This window comes from Myotis nattereri (assembly GCF_964212035.1).
Source record: "Myotis nattereri genome assembly, chromosome: 11".
NCBI lineage: Eukaryota > Metazoa > Chordata > Mammalia > Chiroptera > Vespertilionidae > Myotis > Myotis nattereri.
Window position 1 is genome coordinate 44,885,285 of NC_138086.1, and position 10,581 is coordinate 44,895,865.

General features: G+C 42.3%; 1 protein-coding gene across 1 annotated transcript in view; it reads left to right on the plus strand.

Annotated features, from left to right (window-relative positions):
* AKAP9 (A-kinase anchoring protein 9) overlaps positions 1-9,189 on the plus strand; it is a 127,438-nt gene extending 118,249 nt beyond the window's left edge. Inside the window, exons 44-47 of the mRNA XM_081102336.1 lie at positions 2,497-2,576; positions 4,393-4,522; positions 5,092-5,231; positions 8,647-9,189. Of these exons, the coding sequence (XP_080958462.1) occupies positions 2,497-2,576; positions 4,393-4,522; positions 5,092-5,231; positions 8,647-8,681 (385 nt within the window). The 3' untranslated portion in view covers positions 8,682-9,189. The remainder of the gene's footprint in view (positions 1-2,496; positions 2,577-4,392; positions 4,523-5,091; positions 5,232-8,646) is intronic.
* Positions 9,190-10,581: the final 1,392 nt, after the last annotated feature.

Below are 10,581 nucleotides of genomic sequence, written 5' to 3' on the forward strand. Positions count from 1 at the left end.
TAAATATCTAATATGCAGGATGGTCTTAGGCGACCCCTGTGAAAGGGTCATTCGACTGCCAAAGGGGTCGTGACCCACAGGTTGAGAACCGCTGCTCTAAAGGGATTTGTTATTTTTAATCTCTTTTTTCTGCCTGTGTGCTCCGTATAGTCATATGGTATGACACATGTCCTAAAACATGCCTGCTTCTTTCTCAGTTTCCATCTTTTAGCAGGGATACCTTATGTTGTCCCCTCGAGACCCTGGGGAAAGGGCCCTTCCAGATGCAGGCAGCTGGTGACTCAGAGCTGGCACATCCAATCTAGACTGTCTTTTTTTCCCTAAATCTGAATAAACCCTTGAACTCTTTCAGACATATAAATAAGGGGGAGAGGGGTGGAAAATTACTTAGGCTGTGACATACTTTCATACATACTCTTGGGGCCCAGCTACAGAAAGCCCTAACTCTGCATTCAGGCAGATAGGAGTCTTCGGTCATCGGACTCTGCTACTGCCCTCATCCCTCTCTCTAGCAGTTCCACACTAGGGTCACCAGTACTTGTTCTGTGTCTGGTTGTAGTGGAGTTAGGACCTGGCCTACTGCAGTCCGCTGACCTGAGTGGTGTATACCCAGGCCCTTTTATTTCTGTAGGAGCCAGACAGTCCAGAAGGAATTTGTTTTTCCAAGTGTTCCTATCCGGTCACATCTGATGCATCTTCAGTGGTTTTGCCCACCCCCACCCCACCCCCATTTTGTTTTGTTTTTTACCTATTTCTTTTTTTGAAAAATATGACTTAGAACTTTTTTTTTCTTTATTGATTAAGGTATTACATATGTATGACTTGGAATTTTTTAACTAGAAGCTGTCTGAGATCACATAGCCCAGAATGTCCTTTCACAGATGAGGAAACTGAGGCAGGGAGAGGTTGCAAAGCCAATAGTAATAGAGCTGGGACAACCAGCCAGGACTCCCAAGTCTCATCCATGTCGGTTCTCTAAAGAGAGCTCACATTTTACCTTATTGATGGTCTGGATTCTCCCTGCCTCTGCTGCTCCACATTGTAGACATGTGGTTCCAGTTCTCCCCTTCATCACTTTGTGCACCTTGTACAGAGTTAAGTGCTGGGAGAGGCACTGATGAAAAGTCATAATCCCTGCCTACATCCCCAGAGGCAGCTCACTTCCTATTGAGAAAGACCAATGTGCTCATAAGTTAGAAGACGCTGAGAGGTCTCAGGAGTTAACCATTAATTTTTATTAGAATTTGGGAAGTCTCCTTGAAAACCACTTGCTACTGAAGGACTTCATTCTACCTCCCTTTTTTCCTTTTCCTCTTACATGTTCATTGTCTTTTTTTTTTTAATTAAATCTTTATTGTTCAGATAATTACATTTGTTCCTCTTTTTCCCCCCCCATAACTCCCCTCCACCCAGTTCCCACCCAACCCTCCTCCCTCACTCCCCATCCACTGTCCTCATCCACAGGTGCACGATTTTTGTCCAGTCTCTTCCCGCATCCCCCTCACCCCTTTCTCCCCCAAGAATAGCCAGTCCACTCCCTTCCTATGCCCCTGATTCTATTATAATCACCAGTTCATTCTGTTCATCAGATTACTCACTTGTTTTTCAGATTCACTTGTTGATATGTTCATTGTCTTTTGACCCTCCTAAAGCTGAGCCTTGAAACTGATTGGAATTATGAAATCAGAACTGGTGCTTCAGAAAGCTGGTCAAACAGAGGCAGAGCTGCCTCAAACAGATTGTCAAACTGCAGCGGGAAGGCCGGGGAGGGTTGGGGGGCAGGAGGGAGGGGGGTAAGAGGTCAACCGAAGGACTTGTATGCATGCATATAAGCATAACCAATGGACATAAGACACTGGGGGGTAGGGGAGGCCAGGGGATTGTCAAGGGCGGGGGGGGGAAAAAAGGACACAGATGTAATACCCTTTGTAATACTTTAAGCAATAAAAAAAGAAAAAAAAAAAGAAAGCTGGTCGAGCCAGGACGAAGCAGGCAGCAACTTGCTGCAGCTGGTTCTTGACACTGCCACCCTGATCCTGGGAAGGCAGAATCTCCTCTCATCGCTGAGTAAGGCCTCCGGCTCGGCTATCCCAGCTCAGCTCACTCTCACTGCCAGTTTAAGGGTCTGTTCCGTCTGCCCTTCAGTCTCCATTCTCTTCTCCTCTTTTTATTACTTCTCGCCCTTTCTTTGCCCATCCACTTTTCTCTTTTCAACTTTTGCTCTCCATCTCTGTGCCCCATTGACCCCTAAAGCCAGTCCTTCTGTTGGCCTCGCCAGAGACCTTTGGTGCCTCTGAGGAAGCCCTGTCCTTCTGCTCCAGTTAATTTTGCCACAGACCCAGGGGGCATTTGCTTCATTTTAGATTAGGCAGCCATGTGATCTTGAAATTTGTTCTGCATTCATATTTAAATGTATGACTTGATTTTTGTGTGAAGTGTATACTTATACTCTACATTATAAATAGGCTGTGAAATTTTTTCTGGGCTCTTTTCTAGAATGAAATTTTTGGTTCGACGGTGGCATCGAGTCACAAGTTCTGGTTCCATCAATATTAACAGGGATGGACTGAATCCAGGTGAAGTCAAAATAGAATTTTTTTTCTCCTGTTTATGATTGTCTAAAATTACTTCGTGTGTAATACCTTCCAAATAATGTTGTTCAAAGACCGAGAGAGCCCTTATAACTCACAGAGCTGGGGACCTTGCTATTTTAAAGAATAGTAATAGCTGATTTTTGTGGAGTACTTAGTCTGCACAAGGCCCTGCTTTTACCGTGTGTTCTCCCTGTCCTGTGATGTGGGTGCAGTTACTATTATCACCTCACAGATGAAAAACTGGGGCATGAAGAGCATTGGTCATTTGCCCCAGGTTACCCAGTAGCCAACATCGAACCCTGACAGTTTGGCTCCAGAACCCACGCTCCTTACCACTGCATTTAAGGCTCTGGATCAAGATCGGATTGCTCTTCTCAGCCATATGGACAAGTTATGGTGTGAAGTTCTTACAATTTAGCAATATTCAAACAGGTTTCTGAGTTTACCGATAGGTTATATAGTAATGATTGATAGTTGAAGTTACTTCTCTCTACACCTAGAAAGGGAAACAAACATTAGGGCTTCAACATTTCAGGCATAAGGAGAGGCATACACAGAGTTACAGACACACAATAGGACTTTGCTATGTATTGCTATGCAGTGGTTCTCAACCTTCCTAATGCTACGACCCTTTATTTTATTTTTTTAAATATATTTTATTGATTTTTTACAGAGAGGAAGGGAGAGAGACAGAGAGTTAGAAACATCGATGAGAGAGAAACATCGATCAGCTGCCTCCTGCACATCTCCCACTGGGGATATGCCCGCAACCCAGGTACATGCCCTTGACCGGAATCGAACCCGGGACCCTTCAGTCCGCAGACCGATGCTCTATCCACTGAGCCAAACCGGTTTCGGCTGCTACGACCCTTTAATACAGTTCCTCATGTTGTGGGGACCCCCAATTTCATTGTTACAAATTGAACATAATTAAAGCATAGTGATTAATCACAAAAACAATATGTTAATTATGTATGTGTTTTCCGATGGTCTTAGGCGACCCCTGTGAAAGGGTCGTGACCCACAGGTTAAGAACCACTGCAAGCCACCTGTACATTTTCTCCCAGTAGCTGAGCACCAGAAAAAGAGGAAATATATTTAGTATCCTAAGTAAAGTGTTTTTAAAATATGAATCTAAGCTTAAATTGAAACAGCTGAAATTTGTATAATAATGAGTTCTGTGTTGTAAGTAAATCTTGATTTCTAGCTTTTTCTAATAAAGTCACAGGAATGGCTTGGCTACATTAGTATTTTTTTACCCACAACCTCTTTTCCCCTAAACCCGTGGTCGGCAAACTGCGGCTCGCGAGCCACATGCAGCTTTTTGGCCCCTTGAGTGTGGCTCTTCCTAAGCCTTAGGAGTACCCTAATTAAGTTAATAACAATGTACCTACCTATATAGTTTAAGTTTAAAAAATTTGGCTCTCAAAAGAAATTTCAGTCATTGTACTGTTGATATTTGGCTCTGTTGACTAATGAGTTTGCCAACCACTGCCCTAAACCATACACACTCAGGCACCCTTCACCTCACTCTAACTAAGTTTTTTAAAAAGAAAACATTTCAATTAAATCATTTATTTTCTTTGAGCTATAGTTCTAGATTAGCAGAATTGCTCGTATTGAAAGGTAAACAAAGTAACATTTCTACTACTGTTTCTCTCCTACAAGAACAATTGAAAATAACTATAGGAGACAATGTAGTACAGTATAGTAATCTTCTGAGTCTTCATCTGTTTTGTAGAAATTGTTCAAGAGCTTGACGTTTCTTTTGAACAAGGTATGTCTGGGATTACTTTAGGTGCTGAAAAGACTGACCTGTTTTATCATTCTCCTGGTGGACTGGAGCTGTACGGAGAGCCGAGACATACTACATACCGCTCAAGAGCAGATCTGGACTACCCTAGGTCTCCTCTTCCATTTCAAAATAGGTAAGAATTTGATAAAACTTGCCTAGAATAGTTAAATATACTAATACTAATAAAGGGAAGTGTTAGGGCTTTGACTTCTTTGCATTGAAAAAGCTAAATGTATCTTCAGGAATATGTGATTTGCATAATCAAAGGCTCAGAATCAAAAATAGCTTTTAGGTTTGTAACTGGTTTCCAAGGGTATAAGAAACATTTGATCAAGTGTTGTTTAGAAAATGCTGTGGGTTAGGCATTGGGAAATGTATTGACTAAAATTGATAGTCTGTAGACACTATGACAAAACCTCTCCAGTCTGCATGACAAGATGCAGTTAGATAATATACAGCATTTATTGAGGACCTATGTGGCAGGCAGTATACTGGACATTATTGTGATGACTTCATAGTTGCTGATTTGCGTTTATTGAGGCGTTTTTTTTCACTTTACAGCTCAAACTCAGAAGTGTGGGAGATACAGATCAGGCCATGTACAAGTGGTCTGCCTTTTGAGAGAGGGTGGAGGCTGGTGGGGAAGTTACTTACCTTGTTTCTGGATAATTTGGACTCATGTTTATATTTTGGATCCCATAGGTACCCAGGCCCTCCAGCTGATTTAAATCCTGCTTCCTTAGCATGTTCTCAGCTTCAGAATTATGACCCTGACAGAGCCCTGACAGATTATATCACTCGGCTGGAGGCCCTGCAAAGGCGCCTTGGAACTGTACAGTCAGGTACTCTCAGCTTAGCCATAAATTGGCAGCACCGCACTGGCCAGTATACTCAGTAGTTAGAGTGTCAGCCCACACATTGAAGGGTCCTGGGTTCCATTCCTAGTCAAGGGCACTGCCTGCATTGCAGGTTCTATCCCTGGTCCTGGTTGGGGTGACTGCCGGGGGGGCGGGGGGGGGACGACAACCTATTGATGTGTCTCTCACATCAATGTTTCTCTCTCTCTGGGTGGGAAGATGAGAGGAGCAAACAAGGACTTGAAGCATTTAATGCAGCCATTATTCATAGGAGGATCTTGTGCTTTTATGTTTGCGTAAAACATAGCCCATTAAAAAGACTGTAAAAATGACCTTTTATTTCTCTCTGCTCAAAAACACAAAAATGTCATACTTAGTAATTTCCCTGTTCATTGTGGGAAACCCTTTTTCCTGTCACCCTTCACTCCTGATTCAAAGATTTTGAATCATTTTAATTTAATATGCTTTAAGTCAACTTTTATATTTTATTTTTTTTTAATATACTATTCCCACAAACTAGATAGGACTAAAAGGTTATTTTAAGTTAATAGTTTATCTTTTCCTATAAAAATCACCTAACGCAAGAAACTTGTATTGTCCTAGCTAGACTGTGGTTTGGTTTGTGCTTTGCATTGAGCATCCAAATTTCACAAGACTCAGATTTTTTTGGTCACGAGTGTATTTATTTACTGTCCACTTGGTGAAAATGAGGTGGAAACAGGTTTCTTTTGTTTGCTTTTATTTTATTGTTCACAGTATTATAGATGTCTCCTATTTTCTCCCTTTTTGACCCCCTCCACCAAACCCCCTGCCCCACCCCCGGCATTCCCTATGTTATTGTCTGTGTCCATAGGTTAAACATTAAGTATTCTTTGGCTAATCTCTTCCTGTCCCAGCCCCATCACTGAGATCTGTTATTCTCCTTATGCCTGGGGAAAAGTACTAAAATTGATAGTCTATGGACATTATGAAAAATTGTTGGGAGATAGTGTAGTACAGTACAGTAACCGAACCCCCTCACTGAGATCTCTTATTCTGTTCCATGCATCCGTACCTCTGAACCTATTTTGTTCATCAGTTATTTTCATTAGATTCCACATCTAAGTGAGATCATGTGATACTTGCCTTTCTCTATCTGGCTTATTTCATTTAGCATAATGCTCTTCAGGTCACAAAATGCAGATTTTGAAGTCCCGAAGATTTCTCAAGAGGTGGGAGGTATAGAACATTCAACCTTCAGGGCACTTTAAAGAGGACCTTAACTTTAGTCAGATCTTGATACAGAGCCTGCCACAGTGACTTTTAAATATATAGTCAAAATCTCTTCAAGTATGAAGAACTTTTTAGGACTATAAAAAGTATTATTTTTATTTTATTTTATTTTTTTAATTAAATCTTTATTGTTCAGATTATTACATTTGTTCCTCTTTTTTCCCCCCATAACTCCCCTCCTCCCAGTTCCCGCCCCACCCTCCGCCCTCACTCCCCACCCACTGTCCTCATCCATAGGTGCACGATTTTTGTCCAGTCTCTTCCCGCATCTCCCACACCCCTTTCCCCCCCAAGAATAGTCAGTCCATTCCCTTTCTATGTCCCTGATTCTATTATAATCACCAGTTCATTCTGTTCATCGGATTATTTTTTCACTTGATTCTTAGATTCACTTGTTGATAGATGCATATTTGTTGTTCATAATTTGTATCTTTACCTTTTCCTTCCTCTTCCTCTTCTTAAAGGATACCTTTCAGCATTTCATATAATCCTGGTTTGGTGGTGGTGAACTCCTTTAGCTTTTCCTTATCTGTGAAGTTCTTTATCTGACCTTCAATTCTGAATGATAGCTTTGCTGGATAAAGTAATCTTGGTTGTAGGTTCTTGGCATTCATCACTTTGAATATTTCTTGCCACTCCCTTCTGGCCTGCAAAGTTTCTGTTGAGAAATCAGCTGACAGTCGTATGGGTATTCCCTTGTAGGTAACTGAGTTTCTTTCTCTTGCTGTTTTTAAGATTCTCTCTTTATCTTTTGCTCTTGGCATTTTAATTACGATGTGTCTTGGTGTGGTCCTCTTTGGATTCCTTTTGTTTGGGGTTCTCCGCGCTTCTTGGACCTGTAAGTCCATTTCTTTCACCAGGTGAGGGAAGTTTTCTGTCATTATTTCTTCAAATAGGTTTTCAATATCTTGCTCTCTCTCATCTTCTGGCACCCCTATAATTCTGATGTTGGTATGCCTAAAGCTGTCCCAGAGGCTCCTTACACTATCCTCGCATTTTTGGATTCTTTTTTCATTTTGCTTTTCCGGTTGGGTGTTTTTTGCTTCCTCGCATTTCAAATCATTGACTTGATTCTTGCGCTCCTCTGTTCTGCTGTCGGGAGTCTGTATAATATTCTTTATTTCAGTCAGTGTATGCTTAATTTCTAGTTGGTTCCCCAATATAACATCGAGGGTCTCATTAGTTTTCTTGTAGATCTCATTAAGTTTATCGGCGGCTTCTAAACAGTTCTTGAGAGACCTTAAAAGTGTGGTTCTGAACTCTATATCTTCCATTGACAATTTTGTCCTGTTTCTTTGTCTCTGCATTTTGTTATGCTTCCTTGGTGCACCCCCTAGTGGTCTTTGTTCGTGGTCTTATAGTTAAATCTTGATTGTTGTAGCTAATTCCAGGGAGGGTTTGACCTCCAGGCCAAGTGGCTATGAGAATCAGCTGTGTCAGCAGTGAGAGAACTTCTGTCCTCTAGGGAGGTGCTAATCTGGCGTTTGCCTGAGGCTATCCGGCAAATGCCTCTGTGCAGGGCTTGGGCGGGGCGGGTCGCACAGGATCAACAGGGTGGGCCCGAGAGAGCAGTTATGGCGGCTCTCAGTCCTGTCCCCAGGGGCTCTGCCTCTCTGAGTCCCAGCACCGCTGCAAAGCTCGGAGAGAAAGCTGCACTCGCTCTGACCGAAGCCAGGCAGTCCCGCTTCTCCCGTTTGAGTCTGGGTCCCTAAAGACTCGCCCGGATCTGGAGCTCAGAGTCTGCGACTCCCTCCCGATTGAAAACGCCAACCACGCCCTCCGCCGCCAGCCCGCTCCGCGAGCGCACTCCGCACCTCAGAATTTGACTTCAGCACTGCGCCTCCTCTGAGTGTCCGTATGAGTTTCTCTTTCCTCCTAGTTGTAGGACTTCCATTCAGCCAGCGTTCCAGTGGTTTTGGGTGATGTCCGTTCCATCTTTTAGTTTCACTTTTGAAGTAGTTGTTCAAAGCAGCAAACTCCGGCGTTAACCTATGCCGCCATCTTGGTTCTCCAAAAGTATTATTTTTAAATGGAGGATAATAGTAATCTGCCCTTCATAAACTATTTAGTATGGTACAGGTAGCAATCTAATTTGAAATCATTTGCATATTCTGGTTTTCTCTTCTAGGTTCCACTCATTTTCATGGTGGCATGAGAAGATAATCCTTTGAAACATCATGACTCAAAGTGATTTTAAGCAAATTCCCTTTTGTAAACCAATGGTTCTTTTGTGCTTTTGTATTGCGGATATTCAATGGGACCAACATGGACACAGCTTATGATTGTATACAAATCCCAGCCAGTACATGAAAACAAACTGGAATTTGTACATATAAGCATTGTGTATGTACTCATGCACAATAATCGTTCAATTACATGTGTATTTGTGGAATGCTAATTTAAATGGTTAAATTATAAACCTGGTGTATTTATCAAATGGGTGAAAAGATTAAACTTTTGCATATTATGACACTGCTGAATGTGTAGCTTGAGGTGTCCTGCACTTTTCTTATAAGGCTACTGAAGTTACTTGTTTCTGCCTAATATATTTGCTACTGGTGATGATGACAGATATCACTTGTAGAGACCTATTTTTGTATAATGGTAGAAGTTTTGAATTTTATGGGGTATTTTGTCAAGTACTGAAATAAAAATGACTTCACCATTTTAACCACACTGTATTTGAACCCTCTTCATTTTTAACTAAGCCATAGTTCTTGGTGCATGTCTTAGTCCATTCCAGCTGCTCTGGTAAAATGCCCTAGACTGGGTGCCTTATAAACAACAGAAATTTGTTTTTCACAGTTCTGGAGTCTGGGAATTCAAAGATCAAGGTACTAACAGATATAGTGACTGGTGAGGCCTGCTTCCTCGTTCATAGACTGCCATCTTTTATAAAAAAAGAGCAAATAAATAGAGGAAAATACCAATATAGCTTTTTTAAATACCAATATAGCTGTCCATGAGAGATCCCCCATGATACAGTCACCCCACAAATCCCCACTTCTGAATACCAATAAATTGGAGATTGTTTCAACATGAATTTGGGGAGACAAACATTCAGTCTGCAGCAGTGCATATCACCTCATTACTTACTAGAAATATGTAGGACTTGGAGATTCAGAAAGTTGTCCTAATCTTATAGATACCATTGGGATTTTTCTCTCCCTCTATTGAGGAATAATTTTCCATGTGCCTTTTTTTCAACTTTACATCTATATATACTAGAGGCCTGGTGCACAAAATTCATGTACGGGTGCAGTGCCTAGGCCTAGCTGGTGGTCGAAAATCGAAGCACGAGTGTCTGACGTGGAAAGGCAGGTCCCAGCTGACCTCTGGGCCCCCAAGCCCCTGCGCACCCCCCTTTCCCTGAGTCATCGGGCTCCCTCAGCTCCTGGGAGCCGGATGGCAGCCCTGCCCCCCACCGCCGCCGCCGCCGCCGGTCGCCATCTGCTGGGCCATCAGCAGGGCAAATGGGCCCCACTCACACCTGCCTTGGCCTGGTGCTGCCCGCTCACCTGCTTCCACCATCCCGCTGCAGTCCCGCTCTTATCAGGGCCTATCAGGACCAGCAGTGCCTCCACTGCCGCCTGCTGCCAGCACCATGTCGCGTAAGCCCACCATGTTCTGCGCTGCCCCCTGGTGGTCAGCGCAGAACATGGCAGGCGTACAATTTTGCATATTAGGCTTTTATTATATAGGATATTTTAAAAGCTATATTGGTATTTTTCTCTATTATTTGCTCTATTAACTTTATTGTTACTTGTGGTCAAAGGTGTGCCCTCACAAAGCCATGGCCGCTGAGATGATGCAGCTCTCATTTAACTCAAATAATCTTAAACTTTATTCACCACAAATAGAATGAAAGTGTGTTTCTGCTAAGCCAAATCCATAACGGGAATCTCTCAGAGATATAAAAATGTTTTCTTAATTAAGAGTCCTCCCTGATAACATAGCAACTCACTAAAACAGCAAGAATAAGTACTATTTGATGCTTATAACCAGATTTTTGTTTTACCATTGGGTATTCTAGGATTTATACCAACACAAAAAAGCTATGGAA